At 37.8% G+C, this 22094-nt stretch overlaps 1 protein-coding gene across 1 annotated transcript in view; it reads right to left on the reverse strand.

The window, feature by feature from the left end:
- Positions 1-1476: 1476 nt before the first annotated feature.
- Positions 1477-22094, reverse strand: part of LOC136852377 (ras-related protein Rap-1b-like) — a 63926-nt gene continuing 43308 nt past the window's right edge. Inside the window, exons 3-5 of the mRNA XM_067126968.1 lie at positions 14748-14921; positions 4348-4556; positions 1477-4012 (exon numbers count right to left, since the gene is read on the reverse strand). Of these exons, the coding sequence (XP_066983069.1) occupies positions 3863-4012; positions 4348-4556; positions 14748-14921 (533 nt within the window). The 3' untranslated portion in view covers positions 1477-3862. The remainder of the gene's footprint in view (positions 4013-4347; positions 4557-14747; positions 14922-22094) is intronic.

Below are 22094 nucleotides of genomic sequence, written 5' to 3' on the forward strand. Positions count from 1 at the left end.
CGGTTTTTACTTGTATAAGTGATAAGTGATGCTAAGTTTCATGTAGGCGGTACAGTCATTATTCATCATTCACCCGGAGAAATGTGGAGACCTTCATTGTTGACTCGCAGGAGAATGAAAGGAAGAGATCTATACAATCTGAACATTTTATTGTATGTTAAAAAAGTACACATCATTTGAGTAAGAATAGTTTTAGGAACTGTAGGAAGAGGAAGCTTATTGTTTTGTTTATTTTACAATACAACAACGGTATTTTCACACCTTATCAATTGTCATCCTTTGTTGATTTCGAACGAATCTAAATTACAGTCGACAGCAGCAAGACGAAGTCGAGAAGATAGACGAAGATTTTCAGAACGGTGGCGCTCTGACTGGCCCATTACTATGACGAACAGAATTCTCTACCTTTTTCTCCGATATACTGCCCTACATAACTGCGTCTAACATGAGGGTGAAAGGCCTTTGGATAGGCTTTTGTCGGGAGTGTGAAAAAAGCCAGTACACGTGTGTGTGGAGTTCTCGGCTGAAACTCCGAAGTTTTGGTTTCCTTAAGGTTCTGGGATGAAGAAGAGTTTTTATAAACTGGTCGAGGTTCTAGTCTACCTTGTTTTAAGAGATGATTCTGTTTTTCGTTTTCTTCAGTGTCGAGACGAGTTGAATTCTGTAATAAACCTGATGAGACTAGTAAGTTCACGCATTGCAAAAGGATTTTAAGAAGGGCTTCTTGAAAGGTGGATTACACTGGATGAAACCTTTTATTCAGAACTGTATTTGTTCTTATGTTTGTGAATATAGGTTACAGCGACCGGTCACTTTTCCATTTTACGTAATATTTAATATCTCTACAAACCTACAGAGTTTTAATGAGCTGGTATAAACAGAAGCAGCGATTACTGTCTTCCTTTCGCGTGCTTTCAAGCACAGCTGGGGTCGACGTAGTGCTTTACTTAAAACATAAATATTGCTTTGAACCAAGACCTATTTCCAGTATTTTTCATTATTAGTTATTGCAACCTTAAACAGCAACGCCCCTTGAATTAATGAACAGGGAAACACATCAACAACAAGAGTCGCCAACAAAAATGAGCATTATTGCAAAGGAACGTAGACAAAGACTTCTGAAAGTATAAGAATTACTGATTGCCATTATAAATACGCACGAATCTCATTTTATCTTGCGTCTTGTTTTCATAGAATCTGCAGCGAACCTTTTCATTTCGGTTCAGAATCAGGCCAAATGACGATGACCCTGGGTAAAATGCTTCAACGCTGAATTCCTAGTAAAGGCTTTATTGCGTGTCATAACTGCAAATGACATTTCAAAGGAAACAATTTTAACTTGAAAGACTGCAATCAGTGGGATCGATTTCGGCGCTTTAGCGAACGCTCATTCAGCAATATTCAAAAACAAGTCCCGGACTTAATTATCCATGAGAGATTCGTGCATGATATTCCTGGTAGACTTTTTTTTTGGGGGGTTACTGTGACGTCGAGAGAATGTAGTCATTTAGATTTGATAGTTAATTTTGGAGATGTTTTGTAACCGACGTATGAATGAATTGTAGATACAAGTCCCGGAATCTGGTTTTCATTCGTCAAATATTTGTTTGTATCAGAAGTTCAGAGCAAAAACTCTTTCCTTATATTTTACGAATTCTTGATATGTAAAATTCTTCGTAAACAAGATTAAAAGAAATATATCTTTACAAATGAATAAACTTAACCTACCTTATAACCTGTCTAATTCACATTTGATTGTCTAATGTGTATTATGCTGTCTGGATTAAAGCAATGTTGCTATTCGTGTGTCAGTGAAATACCATGGAAAGCTTGGTGTAACATACAGTCTCTTTTATATCATTTATATATCTATAAAGGCTGTTCAAGAAGCGTCTTATTCATCAGTGTGCAGTCTTGGTAATCTCACGCAAGAATTTAAACAGGAAATGAGGTGGCCATACGGAACAAAATGGAATATTTGTTTGTAATATCATTTTTGAACTACAAAAATATTGCTGATGTGAATTCCGACGGTGGAAACTCCGTGAATTACATTCTTAACGTAGATTTTCGAGACAATACGCTTGAATCTTTATACATTTTCGAATTTCCATCCGGGAATTTTTTAATTTCTTAACGGAAAAGTGATAAATCCTAGCGTTTTGTAGTTTTTTTTATTTTTTTTTTATTTTGAGTCAATGTTTTGATTTTCGATGAGACAAGATAGTCCAGAAACTCAGTTCTCAAAGGCATAGATTAGGATCAGTTACTCGTGAACAGAATTTGAAAATAGGCCTATAAGGTTGCTTAGAATTTGAAAATAGGCCTATAAGGTTGCTTTGCCACATTCAGTGATTAGCTTTACCGGATTCAAAGGATGAAAGTAAGCCCAATAATCGAAATAAAACAAGAAATGCCAAGATAAATTTAGCAATGAAATCGAGAAACTCACAAAACGGGAACTCGAATTAACTGCAAGGAATTTTCGTGTGGAAACTGGCGGATAATTGTTTTTCTAATCGATTATCGAACTTCTCTTATCAATAATTGCGGTAACTATGCAATTATCCAGTTCAATTATCTCACACGACTACGTAAATGTTACTTCTTGATGTTGAAATAACATTCACGGCGCGAAAACATTCGTACATATTGAGCAGATGACGGAATTAGCAGCGTTTGTAATAAAATTTCCTTCTCCGAGTCGACCGACATTCTGTGACGTCAGCCTAGTCTCAGAGAGAGAGAGAGAGAGAGAGAGAGAGAGAGAGAGAGAGAGAGAGAGAGAGAGAGAGAGAGAGAGAGAGAGGTCTTCCAAACGCTTGCTCACACACCTACCTACTATGCTGACGTCATTATTATGGCGACACACATCTATAAATCGGCGTGTTTCCGTCACACGGACAATAAAGGCGATAATTGTCGCGGTCTCGATTGTCTTCCCACTATCAAGAAGCGACACAGGTACCTTGCTTCATTTTTTATTTATTCCTCTAAAAAATAAAACCTTCTATTCAATTTCTGATATGTATATTTATTGTTTATTCGAAATATCTTTTTTTTGATAACGCTGTGGAAATTATTTAAAGACTTTGAACTTCAGGTGAGGAGGCGCCGTTGCAAAGGTGAAGCCTCAACCTTGAACATGGCGGACGATTAACCCAATATTTATAAACATTTCAGATTTTCTTCTTCCATATCGGTAGATTCCAAGAAGAGGAAAGTAACGAACGATTAAATAAAAATTCTACATAAAATGAAGTGTCATTTTTGCCAATTTAATGAACGCTGTGACATTCGCGGTTCTGTTGTAACTGACTTGAAGGAAAATCACCAAAGTGGTGGTACTAGAGGTTTTTGCATGCACTACAGGTCAATGAATACATAGTTCCTGAAGATGTGATTAGAAAAAGGTGTTTCTTGGAGAGACAGGATCGAGAGAGCCTAAGTTGAAGGCCATCACTGCGCGGTAACTAGAAGTGTTTCCTAGATTTGGTGAAGGTTAGACTATACGTATTATGTCATCACATTCTCACGAGTTACACAAGGTTACAGATCATGCCTGGTCATCACATAATTGGGTAACATAGGATCTTTAACATCATTATCATTGTCATCATTAGTTTTATCATCGTTTCGTGAAGGAATATGATCCCTGTAGACTCTTCACCTCGTGAGAGAATTAGGTAATAACGATTGTATCACCCTCATCCTCCCGTGTTCTACAGTACAGTATTGTCCAGTACCAGTCGAAAACTAGACCTCGTCTGTGGTCTGGGGAGACCAGTCAGTCAGTCGCTGGCTTTCTCTTGAGAAATTCCAGGGAGAATGTGGAGCAGTGATTCCTATTAACGATCTAAGTTTAGAGAAGACAGCATTTCTGGTCTCTGATATCCGGGTGATCAGGTATTGCACTGCACGAGGCAGCTTGAGCAATACTGAAAGACCTGCGCCTCACGACTTCCATAATGTTGCCGAGAGATTTGAGTCGGCCACGAGCAGCCGTCGGTGCCTGGAAGAAAGAAGAAGAAGAAGAATTATAATGATCAAAACAAGAGCTGTATTGAGAAAAGATAAGTCTATTGAGGAAGAATTATAATGATTAAAACAAGGGCTGTATTGAGAAAAGATAAGTCTATTGAAGAAGAATTATAATGATCAAAACAAGGGCTGTATTGAGAAAAGATAAGTCTATTGAGGAAGAATTATAATGATCAAAACAAGGGCTGTATTGAGAAAAGACAGTCTATTTTATTTGATATAGACCTAAAAAAAGAGAGTCGATTTGGTTTGATGTAGACCTATGTACAATGGCTTCCAGCTTAGCGGCGCTGATTTGGCTCTTACCATCTCGTTGTTAGCGAGTCCATACGTCCTAATGAGTAATTGCTTGAAGAGCTCCCCGACGTTTATGTTATATTTGGCCGAGGTCTCCAGGTACGAGGCATTGCTCATGTCTGTGTCGACCCAGTTCTGCGCCCTCTGGTAGCTCACAACCCTTTCTCTGTCGAGATCGACTTTGTTCCCAACCACTACGACAGGGGCCGAGTCTGAACCTGCGTTGGAGAAGAAAATGGTATCAGTTGAAGCATCTTCATGTCGTAAATATGAAAAACGATGCCCTCATGGATAATAATAGAAGGCGTAGGAAGTAATAGGCTAAATCTATGAGAAATGTGATGCGGAGTTGTAGACCTAACGATCTGTACGAAGCAAGATGATACGTCTCAACAGGATGAAACCTCCTAAGAAGCATTAAGACGATTCAGTTATGGCAAGTCACTGACGTCTTAAACCCTCCCCCCCCCAAATCCCCCACCCCAGCACAAAATGGGGGGAAGGGTGCACCCAAGGGGTGGGGGTGGGGGGGGGGGGTGCTCCTCCTTGGGTGCGCCGAAGCTGCTCTTCAGCATTAAATGTCGCCTCAGCTTGAGTCTGTATTTCAATCACGGCGAAAATTGCCAATTTTTTCTCGCCAGGACCTCATTTTTGCAGCCGGTGGAGGCGTTTTTGCCTCCCTGCCTTTTTTTTTTTTGCTAGTGACCCGGGGTATTATAATTATGATGTGCTATTAATTTTTTGTTTTATCATGGCGCTGAAGAGAATGTTTGACGTACATAAGGCAGAATCTTATATTTCTTTAGGGCGTCATGTTTTAAAGCTACTTACCGTTATACAAAAAAGGAAAAAGGTTTTTCATCCACCGTTTGTTGTCAAAACCAAGAAATTTAGCTTGTAAAAAGGGTTTCAAACGCAATTGCATACAGTGTATATATATATATATATATATATATATATATATATATATATATATATATATATATGTATATAATATAATACATAATATTTTAACTATTATAAAACAATCAAATGGAAAGCTTTACATATTCAAGATTTAGCATTTAACCACACATCGCTTTAACACAGAATATGCATCAATACAGTTTTGGCAGAGGTCCAACGTTAGCAGACCTACTAATAAATAATGTCCCCCATCATTATCTACAAAGACATCTTTAAAGATTTCACTCTCTGCTTACACAGTTACCAAGAAATCATATCTTACGTCAGTCTGCTTACATTGCAACTTCCTACGCAACTTGAAAACCGTGCGTTTGCGTTACCTCCGAAGACGCTATCTAATCACGCACACTTTAGACTTTCTTTCTGTAACTTTCTAAAGAGACATTTCCATGCTTCCCATTTCTCGAGGCTGATCTGGTCTTACGCTCTCACTCCCCCGTGATATTAACTTCCACTGTCCTGCGTAGCTTCTGGACAGAAGTTTGCTTTTCTGAAGATCGACTGCCCTAAATATAGAACTCTTTTGTTGGACGAGGAATTCCTCCTCCTCCTCCTCTACCTTCTGCGGTTATTTGTGTGGCGTGGCTTGCTACGTCCAGTCCCCCCCCCACCCCCTCCCCTAAACACGTACATATAAACACACACACTCCCCTCTCTCTCTCTCTATCTCTCTTTAATTTCTGCTCATTCATTCTTCTGATTGATTGTTGAAATGTGCTTCACTTTTTGCTATCTATTATTTTTCCAGGGTAGTTTTGAAGTAATGTCTCGGTTTCTGATCGAAGGCGTGACCACAATAAAATTAAGGTATTAAAAAAACTATTTTTCTTATGTCATCTATCACAGAATTTGCTTTCTACCTCTCTACCTCAAGCACCAATCAGACGCCCGGTATCATTCGCACGATTTACGAATTCGATTAAAACGCGCAGAACAAATCTTACCAACTTTTTTTTTTTTGGAGACGTAATGGACATCGTTCTAAATGCGGCTCTTCGGAGGCGGTCCTCTTGACTGACAAAGCCATTACACACGCGCACGCGAAGTTATTTTGTGGCCGGGGGCCGGAAGCCCGCCCTAGACTTTAAATTTTCTTCTTTTCATCATTCCCAGACGGAACCCGGGGGCTTATTTTCTTCCCGACCTTGCAAAAGATACAATGTGGTTTCTTACCTCGGCTGGTTGTGGACGTAGGTGGGTTTACAAAGTCATCTACTGGGTATTTTGAGGTCTGAGGAATACGCTTTGTCAGGATGTATATTATGTATAATATGAATAGCTTTACACATTTTATTTCCACGCAGTATTCACGTTCACGGGATGATATTGAGACAACACCAATATCTGCATTTTATAAAGAGAATGATTAAACAAAGAATAGAAGAAACGACCCCTTTTAATCTTATATCTACAAACTTTAAATATATGAGATGTTATATTTTAAAATTCAATTGAATTTCATTCCACTATCGACTTTCAAGCACTGGGATTTCATTTAACCAAATTCACAAGTGTCCAAACTCAGATTTTATAACAGAAATCGCCAGGTTTTCAGAATATATCCATTATCATTAGTGAAGGACAAAGTAAAGGTGATATCTTACGGAACACAGTTTTTAGGGGCGATAAAATTCTCCCCTGAAACCTTTTATGGATTTAAAATATCGCTCCCATTACAAAGTGCTTTTTGAAACAGTTCTTTCCGCCGTGTAAATCATTACTTTTCCTCTGAGTATAGATTCACCGAGCTCTTTCACAAGACTGTAATGTCTGCCCGGTAAATCTTTATATAAAAAAGTATACTTTTACTGACCTATTATATCAAAACTCAGTCAAAAAAGGTCAGGCACTGGATACAGTTAAAGGCAGCTATGTAATTTGTGTTTGGTGCCAGATAAATTAAAGGATAAAGAAATAGTTTGATAATAGGTCATGCAGAGGTTAGTACAGAGTCTGCTTTCGCAACAGGGAAATATGCCTACGATCGTAATTGGGAAATATGCCTACGATCGTAATAGGGAAATATGCCTACGATCGTAATTGGGAAATATGCCTACGATCGTAATAGGGAAATATACCTACGATCGTAATAGGGAAGTATGTCTACGATCGTAATAGGGAAGTATGCCTACGATCGTAATAGGGAAATATACCTACGATCGTAATAGGGAAATATGCCTACGATCATAATAACGAAATATGCCTACGATCGTAATAGGGAAATATGCCTACGATCGTAATAGGGGAAATATGCCTACGATGATGATGGCGAAAATGAACAACTGAAAAGTTTAATGACCTTTCTCTCTCTCTCTCTCTCTCTCTCTCTCTCTCTCCTCCCTCCATACCCTTGGCGAGCCTCCTCTAGATCTTATCAAAAGGGAAATTGGATGCTCTCTAAACCAATTACGATGGAGAATGGGGTATTATGAAACCATCCAAGTTTTTACGGCAGGGAGGTAAAATGATTCCTCTACAAATACTCGCTAGAATCGGAGAAAAGAACGTAAGATTTAATTATTGTGTGCGCGGCTGTCCGTGCACTCGCGTGTGCGTGTGTCGAAAAGAGACCGCGAGTGTGACAAAAAAATTGTGACATCCTTCTATCTGGCAATTTGATCGTCGACAGATTTTTACGCGAGGGAACTCGAAAACAGGAAAGAGTCGTTGGGCGGAATCATCGATTTTCTTTCTTTTTGAAGTCTGAATCGTAGAAGGTGTAAATAAATATTTCTGAAGCGTTGCATTTTACATAAGATTAAAATATTCTCTAACAGAACTCAACTGCAGGTTTTCATTAGCTTAATGCACCGTAATTCCCTCACGACTTACTAATACATTCCACTTGAAACTCAAAGTCTGTGCTATTGCTCTCGGAAGATTCTCATTCTCTCTCTCTCTCTCTCTCTCTCTCTCTCTCTCTCTCTCTCTCTCTCTCTCTCTCTCTCTCTCGGAGGGAATTCCTATACTGGAAATCTCTGAGCAAAAGGAAGAAACTTAATTCCATTACTTTTTTTTCTTTTTTATCAGAGACCGACATATTTGGAGAGCTTTGTGCGTTTTATTTATAGGTTACGTACACAACCTTTGGTAAACATTTTGTCCCTGCGAAAACTTGAATGAAATCGTATGCATGCATACATGCACACATACATACATGCATACACAAATATATACACACACATATATAATTTGAATATATATATATATATATATATATATATATATATATATATATATATATGTATGTATATATATACATATACACATTACAAGTTTCTCTCACTATTTTAAAAATAAGATGATAATCATCTTGACCTCAGAAATAAAGGCAAGCAAACCATCCTTTACCTGACCTCCTCAGAATCGTATTTCTTGCGATTCTCCTTTTTCCATTCTAAAATAAGTCGGTCTTGCCCCTTACTCCCTCGTGACTGATCGCAATGAAGAACGGATTTGCAATCTATTGAAATACTGCATCCACGTTGCATCCATATCCGTGATGAGTTCCCCCCAAAAATACTGCATTGCAAAAAACAAGTCAGAAGAAAAAGTCTATATTGACCACAGTCGTTTCGACTCCACCATTGTCTAGGTAGGTGCGTGGGAACGGGGACTGGACAGGTGAATGCAGACAGGTGGTAAGATTGGGGGGAAGGGGGTGGGGCGGTTTGGAGATTGAGGGACGAACGCCTTCTCTGTGTAGATCCAACCTGTATCTATTGTGGGTACGTAAAAGTCGCCCCCCCCCCTTATGTATTCCTGTGTATGTGGGAGGCAGCCAATTGCAATGCTGCTCTTCTTGCAAGGTGCTAACAGAGACTGACTGATTGAAGGCTTGGTAGATTTGACACGTCCTTCCGTTTTGTTATTGTTTGTCCTTTGTTTTTTGTATAAACGTTCTGTTATTCTCTTTCTCCTCTACTCTGCCTTACGCTGTTTATCGAAATGACGTTCCTTTCTATAACTATAAATCTATAAGTCTACAATTCCTTTTCTTTATCGGAGTGAAATTCCTTTCTGTAACTATGAATCTATAAGTCTACAACTCTCGCTGTTTATTGAAATGACGTTCCTTTCTATAACTATGAATCTATACCTGTAAGTGTACAACTTTTCTTTATTGAAATAACATTCCTCTCTGTAAATACAAATCTACAACTCCTTTTCTTTACTGAAAGGAAGTTCCCTTCTATAACTAAAAATCTATAACTGTAAGTCTACAGTACAACTCTTTTTCTTTGTCGAAATGATGTGCTTTTCTATAATTATAAATCTGTAATTATAAGTCTACAACTCCCTTTGTTCATAGAAAGGACATTCCTTTCTATAACTATAAATCTATAATTATAATCTACAACTCCCTTTCTTTATAGAAAGGACATTCCTTTCTATAACTATAAATCTATAATTATAAATCTACAACCCTCTTTCTTTATAGAAATGACATTCCTTTCTATAACTATAAATCTATAAGTCTAGAACTCCTTTTCTTTATAGAAAGGACATTCCTTTCTATAACTATAAATCTATAACTCCTTTTTCTTTATAGAAAGGGCATTCCTTTCTACAACTATAAATCTATAAGTCTACAACTCCTTTTTTTTTTCGAAATGACATTCCTCTCTACAACTAAAAATCTATAAGTCTACAACTCCTTTTTCTTTTCGAAAAGATATTCCTCTCTATAACTACAAATCTATAAGTCTACAACTCCTTTTTCTTTATAGAAAGGACATTCCTCTCTACAACTAAAAATCTATAAGCCTACAACACCTTTTTCTTTCCCAAATGACATTCCAGCGAAAGTCTCTAACCCACTTTCCTTTATAGCCTGTTGGTTAATCTCCAACCTGTCGACTCTCAAAACAATAAAAGTCATCTCCTCCTCTATTTAGGCTACCCTCTTAAGCGGCCCACGTGTAACCATCCCCTTCCGCTTTTCTTTCCAAATGCCTGCTGATACAGATGTGTCACGCAGCAGGTATCAGAATCTGGAGCTTTAATCCTTCGATCTCAAACGTCAATATGACGAGGGCTGTCCGATTTCCCTCCCCCCCCTCCCCGCCCCCAACAAGTGATTCGTGAAAGAGGCTGTCACAAAGATTGATTGATTGAATTTGGGAATTTGTGTTAGGAAAGCCAAGGTCTAGGGTACCTTTAGTCATCCGGAGCTTAAGACATTGATAAAAGGGAGCGAGTTGGAGTGGTTAGACAGCAGGATAAAGGGATCGAGGAGATTAATGAAATGAAGTACTAGGATCTTAAGATGAAACTTTGGGTAAACCTCGCGATCTCACTAAGAACTAATAATTATCGAGGCTGGACGAAAGATGAAGGAAGGGGGACGAGACTGGATGTACCGTAAAGCTAAAAAATGGTGGGTAAAACTAAGGGCCGAAGGGACGCTGCAAACACCCTCTAGTACATCTAGGAAAACACGAGAGCCATTGCCATTCCCTGCCAAGCAGGCATCTGTACCTTCTTTAAAGGGGTAAGCTGGGGTTTATGGGGGCGCGTGCTGGATTTTTACAAGGGTCTCCATCAGCCGTGGAGCGCAAAAGCGTTGGGAGAACCACTCGGCGCTCTTCTCTCATAAGCGCTTCAATTCACGTCATCTGAGTAACTATCGGATGCAGTTTCTTTGCGTAAGTCTGAAGAAGACGATGGGTTTTCATGGGGAGTCGCTCCATCGCTTCTTCTTCTTCCAAAATCCTTTCAAATTGCGCAAACGGATTTTAGTTTTTCTTGTAAACATTTCTACGTTTCAATTTCGAAACGGTAATAGCTATCAAGCTAACTCCTAGCTGGGGTTAGTACTAGATAGTTAGACGCTCTCTCTCTCTCTCTCTCTCTCTCTCTCTCTCTCTCTCTCTCTCTCTCATGAATGGCTGGCGGTAGAAACGTCGGGGGAAGCAAAATATCGATTCGGGTTGTAAGTCATCGCAAGCACTGTACGGCACAGAGAGAGAGAGAGAGAGAGAGAGAGAGAGAGAGAGAGAGAGAGAGAGAGAGAGAGAGAGAGAGAGAGAGAGAGAGAGAGAGAGAGGCAAGAAGCAGGCAGGCCCCGTGTCTTCATTACTGGAAATGATCTCAGAATACTTCAGTTGCATGTGTAATTACAAGTCTTAAAGTCTGACCGGGGCGAAGCCCTGCGTTTATTCGAGGAAGTTCTAATGGAGGGGGCTGCATTTTTTATGCTTTGCCCTCCTTCTTCCTTAATCTGAATAGACTACTTTTTTGAAGAAACAAATCCACTGTTATGTATGGGTACATATCAAAAATAAATCTTTAGTTGGCTTTCTGTTCGATTCCCCTTTTCAAACTATTTTTTCTCACAAACGCAGAAAAATAATCATATTTATATTTGGCCTCTTAATAAATCTATAAATTCACTATATTTAACGAATGTTGACAAATCAATATACTCTATTGATTGCAAAGGAGCTGACAGTAAATAATCCTAAACAAAATATTAGATGAAAACGTAATGGTTAAAACATTAAATTGAAACATACAGGTGTTCAAGTTTTCTGGGGGAGGAATTATTTTGGCTGGCATTAAACAGCTATATTTTCATTATATATTGCGAATTTCAATGGAAAATCAATCCTTAAGGTATCACATAACCCCATCTGATTATTTGATAATCCACTTATAATACTTTTAATGCTTTATAGATGTACATTATAGTCTTATTTGTTAATAATGATATGGGGTATCAGTGTGATGTTCTCTTATTGTCTGATTAATTGTTTACAATAAAACTAGATAGCTATCAGTTATTATCACCAGATTATACTGAAATACTGATACCATGAATTAATCAGTGCCTCAAAAAGTGCAAGAACTGAGCTTTATAGAGATCTAAAATCATAACTGGGCTCAATTTTATGTTAATGAAGTCTATAAAAAGGTGCACAAATTATAAAAATTAAAGCATTTTATGTAAATCTAATTCAAAGACTTTAAAGCTGATCTATGAGAAGGTAATTTAACTCGATCCAGAAATTTTGAGAACTGAACTTATTATAATTTAAAAATCATAACTGGGCTCAATTTTATGTTAATGAAGTCTATAAAAAAAGGTGTTCAAATTATAGACATAAAAACGTGTTATGTAAATTTAATTCAAATACTGTCTGAAGTTGATCTCTGAGACAATAATTTAACTCGATTCAGAAATTTTGAGAACTGAACTTCACTACAACCTAAAATCTTAATTGTGGCTATTTCTATGTTAATGAAGTCTATAAAAAGGTATAAAAATTATAGAAATAGAAACGTGTTATGTAAATCTAGTTCAAAGACTGTTTGAAGTTGATCTGTGAGATGACAATGTCACTTTCAAAGTCATGCAAATGATCATTACTCAACCTCACCACAATTGCCCCAATGAATACTTATTCACCATTTTCCCCCTTTCGTCTCTGTTCTAATTCTGATTTCGCACATCGATCTCTGCCATACACGACACGCCTCGTGTATGAAGCTCCCCCTTTGTCTCTATACGCCATTTTTATTTCATCTCTGGATACTGACTTTTTTTTTTTTTACGTCACATTCATCATTAGTCCTTTGACGTAGGCACGGCCCATTGTTCCATTGTTCTCTACACCACCGATTTTTTTTATTGGCGTGTTTTGTGTCCCGTCTCTGTTAATGCTCTACAGAGGCCATGTTAATTTCGATAATTTGGAATCTGCCCTGGGTATAATATTTTTCAATATTTGCTCTTATTTTCTACTTTTTCTTAAAGTTAGTTTTGGTGCGTGCCTTTGCTAGTCAGTATCGAACTATCTTGATTTGTTGAATGTCTTCGAAGATACATCTTTGTAGTCCTGTATTCCTAAATCTGATTCCTCCTTGAAATCTGAAATGCTCTGTACCGTATGATCATTGCAAGAAATGTAAAACTTAATTTTCTTTAGATAACTAGACAACTTTAAGATTATTCCCCAAGTAGCTCATGACTACTCTCTTTCCATGCTGGAATCATTAACCATACAACATTGTTTCCTCACTAAACAACCAGAATTCCCCTACTGTTTTGCATTGAGCCTAAGTCAATATTTTTCTCGAAAATGAAGATTCACTCAAATATAGCTCTCTCAGAGTTTGGCAATGTTCTTTATCCTGTAAAAATGTATTAAAAAATTTTTATTTGCTATTACAAGTTTTGATAACTTTCTGTTCTGTATATTCTGTTAAAATATGTTACGAGCCTATTTTTTATATTTATGTTTTGCGTATCTTAACAGTCCTGAAGGTGAGATTTAACACGATTTACTATTTAATTATTAGCTAAAGTGATAACAAAGTTTCATGAATAAGCACAAGGAAATAATAATAACGGAATATCTGCTAATCAAAATCATTGGCCCTATCGCCTCAGGAAACCACCATGACTCTCTGGAGAGTTAGATAGTAAAACGCAAACAAAGATATCTTTTAGAGGCCTTCTTGACCTTATATGACCTGTCGTCTGGGCCCATTCATACATAAATACTTCGGACAGCCATGGAAGCACTTTCCGGGCTAATTCATGCGTAAGAACTTTGGCCATTCATAGAAGCACTTTCTGGGCCATTTCATACAAAAGCACTCTGGACAGTCATAGAAGCACTTTCTGGGCCATTTCATACATAAGTACTCTGGGCAGTCATGGAAGCACTTTCTGGGCCATTTCATACATAAGTACTCTGGGCAGTCATGGAAGCACTTTCTGGGCCATTTCATACATAAGTACTCTGGGCAGTCATGGAAGCACTTTCTGGGCCATTTCATACATAAGTACTCTGGGCAGTCATGGAAGCACTTTCTGGGCCATTTCATACATAAGTACTCTGGGCAGTCATGGAAGCACTTTCTGGGCCATTTCATACATAAGTACTCTGGGCAGTCATGGAAGCACTTTCTGGGCCATTTCATACATAAGCACTCTGGACAGTCACAGAAGCACTTTCTGGGCCATTTCACACGTAAGTACTCTGGGCAGTCATAGAGGCACTTTCTGGGCCATTTCATACATAAGTACTCTGGGCAGTCATAGAAGCACTTTCTGGGCCAATTCATACGTAAGAACTTTGTCATTCAAAGAAGCACTTTCTGGGCCATTTCATACATAAGTACTCTGGACAGTCACAGAAGCACTTTCTGGGCCATTTCATACGTAAGTGCTCTGGGCAATCATGGAAGCACTTTCCGGGCTAATTCATACGTAAGAACTTTGTCATTCACAGAAGCACTTTCTGGGCCACTTCATACATAAGCACTCTGGACAGTCATAGAAGCACTTTCTGGGCCATTTCATACATAAGCACTCTGGGCAGTCACAGAAGCACTTTCTGGGCCAATTCATACGTAAGAACTTTGTCATTCACAGAAGCACTTCCTGGGCCATTTCACACCTAAGAACTTTGGTCATTCATGACACCACTTACCTTTAATCTTGGTGATGAGATTCCACAGAGTCTGGGCTTCGTAGAAGCTCTGTTCGTTGTTGACCGCGAACACGATGACAAACGCCCGGCCAGATCTGATGGACAGTTCTCGCATCGCTGGAAAGTGATGCGAGCCAGCCGTGTCCAGGATTTCCAGAGCGTGGAACAAGCCATCTGTGGACGATTTAAGCGGAGTGGGTTATTGTTGACTGGGCTGGAATCAAATGGTTGAAGTCCCTGTTTAAGCAAAATGCAACGTAAGAAATATCGAGAGTCAAAACGTAAGAGGTATCGAGAGTCAGAGTAAAGAAAATTTTAGGTATAATGAGAACTTAAGCAACATATACTTTACGACATATAAGTCAAATATAGAAAACGAGAATGTTAGGCCAGATAAGAATGTCTGAGAGAGAGAGAGAGAGAGAGAGAGAGAGAGAGAGAGAGAGAGAGAGAGAGAGAGAGAGAGAGAGAGAGAGAGAGAGAGAGAGAGAAATGTTCTGTCTGTACCTTTAGAGTATTCAGACAATTCGAAAATCCTTCTCATAACGAGAGAGAGAGAGAGAGAGAGAGAGAGAGAGAGAGAGAGAGAGAGAGAGAGAGAGAGAGAGAGAGCAAGCTTAGCAAAACTTTCCCTCACAATTCATAAACATTTTTTGTGTACCAAAGCAGAAAAAAATCTAAAACTTTAGGTGCAGTGAACTGCTTTTATCGAAGCCTAAAAGATTGAAGAATTTATTTAAAAAAGCTCAATGAGAAATTGCAGAAAAGCAGTGCTGCGTTTTATAAAGGCAATAGTTGAGGATTTACCTTCTTTGCTGTAGAATAATGTCCTACGATAAAGAGAGAGGTGTACAGTAAGAACAGACAAGGTGAACACTGTACAACCTGTGGTGAACATAGTAAAATAACACAAGTATTAACTAAAAGTAAACATACAAAATTTAGGCTAAACTGTATTTGAGAAGGATGTGAGCTGTCACATTTAAACTGAATATACGATAATATTATACAAGCTAAATAAGAGTTGAATTTGGCCTGATTCACAAATCTGAACATAAAAGTACTAGATCATTCAAAGACTATGTCACGATACCGCAAGAAAACATGTACAAAAAAAGTCCACTCCGTTTCATGAATTTCCAAGTAATGTATGCATGACACTTCTCGCCACGAAAATGGACGACGAATGTGGAAAACAGCTCGCTGTCACCAGACATTCACAAATGCGGTACACTGTTCCATCTCACTAGGGAACCCAAAAGGCTTGTTTAAGACGAGACTCTAAATCAGGAAAGCAGCAACCGTCTACAGCCCAGTCGCCTGGTTCTGGAAACCTTTCAGTTAAATGGCAACATCTGCGAGAGTTTCATTCCAGCGCCCTCTGTGACGTGGCGTTAGAACCCGAGGGAATTTCGTGAAAGGAACTACTTAAGCAAGCGACGTCGAATTAGCTCAGGGCTTAATTCTCAATGGGCAGCAGCCGATGCCACGATGAAGCTAAGCTTAATGTAAAATACACGATTTGGAGATAGATTAAAATATAACACAAATCAAAAGAGAAACATCACTTACTGCTTTTTTTTTTGACTTCACAACCACCAGATGGTTGCAGGTTACAGCAGCAGTTTGGATAGATAGTGTCCAAGAATTAGCGACAGGGGAGAGTGTGGATCAGCAGAGGAGAGCTTGGAGAGAGAACGAGAGAGAAAGGAGAAATTAAAATTAACATCTAGAACCCCCTCTCTGGCCAGCAGGAAATATAGGAACAAAAAAAAAAGCAAAGTTGTCCTGTACAGGGTTCATGCAAATGAAGAGATTTTGTCTGAGTCTCAGGAATCATGAGGATTAACCAGCTGGTCCATAAACATTGATATTGTTGGGATAGATACTGTACACTAGATATAAATTTATGCGTTTAAATCATTACTTCTACAGATAGAAGAGCAGTGAATTTCTGCAATAGCAACAATTAGAGCAGCAAAGTTGATACGACATGTCAGCACGCGACGATAGGTTTGAAATTTGAAAGGACTACAGAACGAAAACCTTTTCAATGATGGCAAGGGCTGGCTCATTAATATCGGCCAACCTTCCTTTTTGAAAAATTTACAGGAATACAGAAAATGATTTACAGGAATACAGAAAATGCAGAGGAAATGTAAAAAAAAGACAATGGAAGACTTTGGCAGAGTCATGATTCCATGAGCGTTTGGTCGCCGAATAGCAAATGATAACTGTGGCACAGATATTGTTGTCAGTCATTTACAATATACATAAAGGTCTCTTGATCACACTTTCACTAATTGCTAAAAGCTAGCATTCTATTTTTTTAAAATTAAATTACGAAACTGTTTTTATAGTCATTATTTTGTTTTACTGTACATTTTTATTTGTTTTGGCTGTTACTTTATTCTCTCTCTCTCTCTCTCTTCTTCATTTTTCACACTCGAGCTTGTTCCGTAAGTATCAATGAACATTTTCTACTCCAGCTATATAATAACAATAATTCTCTCTCTCTCTCTCTCTCTCTCTCTCTCTCTCTCTCTCTCTCTCTCTCTCTCTCTCTACCTTTTTGTTCTTCATTTTTCACACTCGAGCTTGTTACATAAGTATCAATGAACATTTTCTACTACAGCTTTAATAATAATAATAATAATAATAATAATAATAATAATAATAATAATAATAATAATAATAATAACAAAACAAAATCTCCCAAAGCACTAAAATCTTACCCACGCACAATTCCATAAGTATCAATGGAGATTTTCAGTTCAAGCTTTAGTAATAATAATAATAATAATAATAATAATAATAATAATAATAATAATAATAATAATAAAACAAAAAATCTCCCCAAGCACTAAAATCTTACCCACACACAATACCTCTGCTTCTCCCTCGACAATGCGTTTTCAAGAATGGGGATTTCAACTTGACCGGATTTACTGAATTCCTGCAGTATACGAGAGGCGCCGACGCCCCCGTCCCAGGATACGTCTTTAAGTTTAGAGGTGTTTTACAAAATTCATGCTTTTAGGCCCTGAGTGTCTCGGTGACTCCTATTCTTGCTGGGGAGGGAGTGAGAGAGAGAGTGGGTTCGTGGTGACTCTGAATGGAAATGTGGGGAGTTCTTTATTTTAACCATTTTGTTTTTCTGGGATTATTTTAAGCGTTTGGGAGCGAAGGCAAATTGTTGATTATTTATTCTTTCAATAGTTTGGATAAATTATTTATCGATTTGTGTAGATGAAAGATGAATTATGAATTATCACTTTATTTAACAATTTCCATAAATTATTTATCGATTTGTGTAGATGAAAGATAAATGGTTTATTATCACTTCATAGAAATTGTTGATTATTTATTCTTTCGATAGTTTGGACAAATTATCTGTTGATATGTGAAGATGAAAGATGAATTATTAATTATCACTTCATTTAATAATTTCCATAAATTATTCATCGATTTGTGTAGATGAAAGATGAATGGTTAATTATCACTTTATTGAATAATTTCGATAAATTATTTATCGATTTGTGTAGATGAAAGATAAATGGTTTATTATCACTTCATTTAATAGTTTGGATAAATTATTTATCGATTTGTGTAGCTGAAAGATAAATGATTAATTATCACTTCATATAATAGTTTCGATAAATTATTTATCGATTTGTGATGATACAATTAATTCATTTGTGTAGTGAAATATTAATTCATTTGTGTGGATGAATTATTGATTTATTGAATGGTTTAGATAAATTATTGACTAATTCAGTTGCGTGGATGAAATATTAAACCATTTAATAGTTTAGATTAAATTACTGATTTACTTTATAATGGAGATGACTTATCAAAAATGGTGCAAATGAATTTTTAATTGTAGGCATATTACGTACAATCCTGTCTTGATGAATACAGCCATATTTCTGGAAAACTTGAAAACATCTTCTCCAACTTAAAAATTAAGAAAACTCAATTTCACCTTTAATTACATAACAAATTTTAGCCAACACACTTTTTAAATACGCTAGACTGTCATTGTATTGTTAATCTAGACCTAACCAATTTCACTGTATTATAATGAATACAATGACATTAATATCGCGGCAAACTAGCAAAAGCATTTGTTTATGACGGAACGAAATCAACAAGCTGAAACCATAGCTAATTTTGAGACCTCGTAAAATGTATCAACTAATTATGGAAATTTAAGGAGCAAGAGCCCGTGCTGGCGTAAGGCCACCTTACTCTAAGGGAGAGAGAACTGCGCACGATTTATCACCAAATGAGACCCATCTATCAAATATCAGTTGTCTTGCCCATTTTAAAGACATTTCCTGTTATCTTTTAATCTACATTAATCTAATAAAAATATGTCAGTGTGATTAACGTAAAAAAAAAAAAAAAAAACCAGGAAAATTGTCTTTAAAATGAGCAAGACAATTGATTCCTGATAAATGAGTTTCATTTAGTGAGATGCGATTTGTCGATGATAAATCATAAGCAGTTCTCTCTGACTTAGAGTAAGGTGGCCTTATGCCAGCACAGGCTCTTGCTCCATAAATTTCCAGAATTAGTTGATACATTTTACGAGGCCTCAAAATTAGCTATGGTTTCAGCTTGTTGATTTTGTTCCGTCATAAACAAATGCTTTTGCTAGTTAGCAACGATACTGTCATTACATTCATTCATTGCAATATAGTAAAATTGGTTAAGCCTAGATTAACGATACAGTTGCAATCTGACGTTTTTCAAGAGCGTTGTTCTTAAAATATAATGAAAGCTACCTAATTATCCGAGTCTGAAAACTGCCTAATTATCCGAGTCTGAAAACTGCCTAATTGCCTGAGTCTGAAAACTGCCTAATTGCCTGAGTCTGAAAACTGCCAAATTGCCTGAGTCTGAAAACTGCCCAATTATCTGAGTCTACTTGAAGAACGAACCTGTATGGTACGATTTTCCGCGTACCGTAACGACGTTCAAAAGCAGAGCTTACGGTACAAGTGGATGGCAGTGGAAAATCGTTATTGGTCGAATTAGTCTTTGTAGTAAACTTAAAAGGAGAGAGAGAGAGAGAGAGAGAGAGAGAGAGAGAGAGAGAGAGAGAGAGAGAGAGAGAGAGAGAGAACAACAAGTCATCGGAAGTGTCCCAAAGTACCTTACCATTCTGTCCACTCCTCCATCAGCCTGACTTGGTCTTCCTTCTCTCTCATTCTCCTCTTCCTCCTCCTCCTCCTCTTCCTTCTCCTTCTCCTCTTCTCTTCCTCCCTTTCCATTAGCGTCTGCGTCATCACCTTCAACATTCAATTATCACCCTATTAGTTTACCTTAGCACCGTTGTCGGCCGCTGGTGACTCCTACGGTATTGAACCTGATGCCATTTGTGCTGCTTCAAGTGGCCTGTCTGCTCTTGCCTTCCACTCGGCTCTGCTTTGTCTGTACACACACACACACACACACACACACACACACACACACACACACACACACACACACACACACACACATATATGTATATATATTTGTATTAAATAAGACGCGATCCGTATAGCCTATAACATCTCATCTAAACTTTGTCCCTTTGCAAACACTTTCTGACTCTTGAACCAGTCACTGTAGCGTCTGCTCACTGTACAATCAATCAATCCCGTGTCCATGGATTTGATAAGAGGACCACAAACTAAGATGGAAATAAAAAATAAAAAAAAATCACAGGAAAAATTTTTGATGAACCCCCAAAAATAAAATTGTGGGCGAGACTGAAAAACTTTATGTAAAATTTATACATGTTCAGAACCAGGTCAGATAGCCCCCTCCCCACCTTCTCTCTCTCTCTCTCTCTCTCTCTCTCTCTCTCTCTCTCCATACCCGAATTAGATTTGGTATAATGATGTTATAATCCATCGTCATAAAGTAACAAGAAAAATTTCATATATAATTATAGAAGAATGTCTTATAATCGAACTTTTATTTCATATACATTCAAAAATAAAAAAAATATTACTTTTTAGCATTTGAAAAAATACACTATTCCTACTCTCCTGAAGTTAAGAATTCACTCGAAACAAGTAAATTACAATTAGACAGACATCTGTGGCTACAGATTACCCCTGATTACAAAAACAATGGCAGATAAATCTCTGTTACTCATTCGCAATATCTTGTTTTTTTTTTTTGTCTGATCCTTTGTAATTCTGGCTTAGCTTCTATCTGTCCAGGGTCGATTTCAGTGAATGCATTTTTTTTTATTATTATTCTTCCGTGTTTTTATTTGGTTTTAGTTCAGTTCTACATTCCACATTCTCGTCCATTCCGTTTGTTCTTCCTTTCATGCTTCTAATTTGCATTTCTCTCTCTATTTCCTCTCTATTTATATTCCTCTCTCTCTCTCTCTCTTTATTTCCTCTCTTTCTTTATTTCTATCTGTCTCTTTGTTTCTCATTTTCAATCTTTTTCTCTCTTGCTTTACCTCTCTCTCTCTCTCTCTCTCTCTCTCTCTCTCTCTCTATGTCCATCTTTCGCTCTCCTTCTCTCTTTATATTAACTCTCGCTCTGTCTGTCTGTCTCTCTATTTATATATCTCTCTCTATTTCCTCTCTTTCTTTATTTCTATCTCTCTTTGTTTCTCACTTTCACTCTTTTTCTCTCTTGCTTAACCCTTTTCTCTCTTCTCTCTCTCTCTCTCTCTCTCTCTCTCTCTCTCTCTCTCTCTCTCTTTCGATCTTTCGCTCTCTTTCTCTCTAGCTTAACTTTCTCTCTGTCTCTCTCTCTCTCTCCCTCTAGGCTGACGTCCCCACGATCAATATCCGAGCGATGTTTTCACAGGGTCTCGTAGCGGTTCATTAATCAGCGATAATACAGGTATGTGATTTCCTACAGGTAAGTGATTTGCCTCTTCCCGGAACCCCGGCTTCGAATTCTTCAAATTGGGGGTTTGAACCGCGACAGGCAGAAGAAAATAACAAACGACTGAATAAATTTTATTCATGGTGTCCTTGCTAAATGGCGCGCAGGGAGAGAGAGAGAGAGAGAGAGAGAGAGAGAGAGAGAGAGAGAGAGAGAGAGAGAGAGAGAGAGAGAGAGAGAGAGAGGTTTGAACCACGACAAGCAAAAGGAAATAACGACTGAATAAATATTATTCATGGTGTGCAGGTAGGGATGAGAGAGAGAGAGAGAGAGAGAGAGAGAGAGAGAGAGAGAGAGAGAGAGAGAGAGAGAGAGAGAGAGGTTTGAACCACGATAAGCAAAAGGAAATAACGACTGAATAAATATTCATGGTGTGCAGGTAGGGATGAGAGAGAGAGAGAGAGAGAGAGAGAGAGAGAGAGAGAGAGAGAGAGAGAG

The sequence above is a fragment of the Macrobrachium rosenbergii genome, chromosome 25 (genome assembly GCF_040412425.1).
Source record: "Macrobrachium rosenbergii isolate ZJJX-2024 chromosome 25, ASM4041242v1, whole genome shotgun sequence".
Taxonomy (NCBI): domain Eukaryota; kingdom Metazoa; phylum Arthropoda; class Malacostraca; order Decapoda; family Palaemonidae; genus Macrobrachium; species Macrobrachium rosenbergii.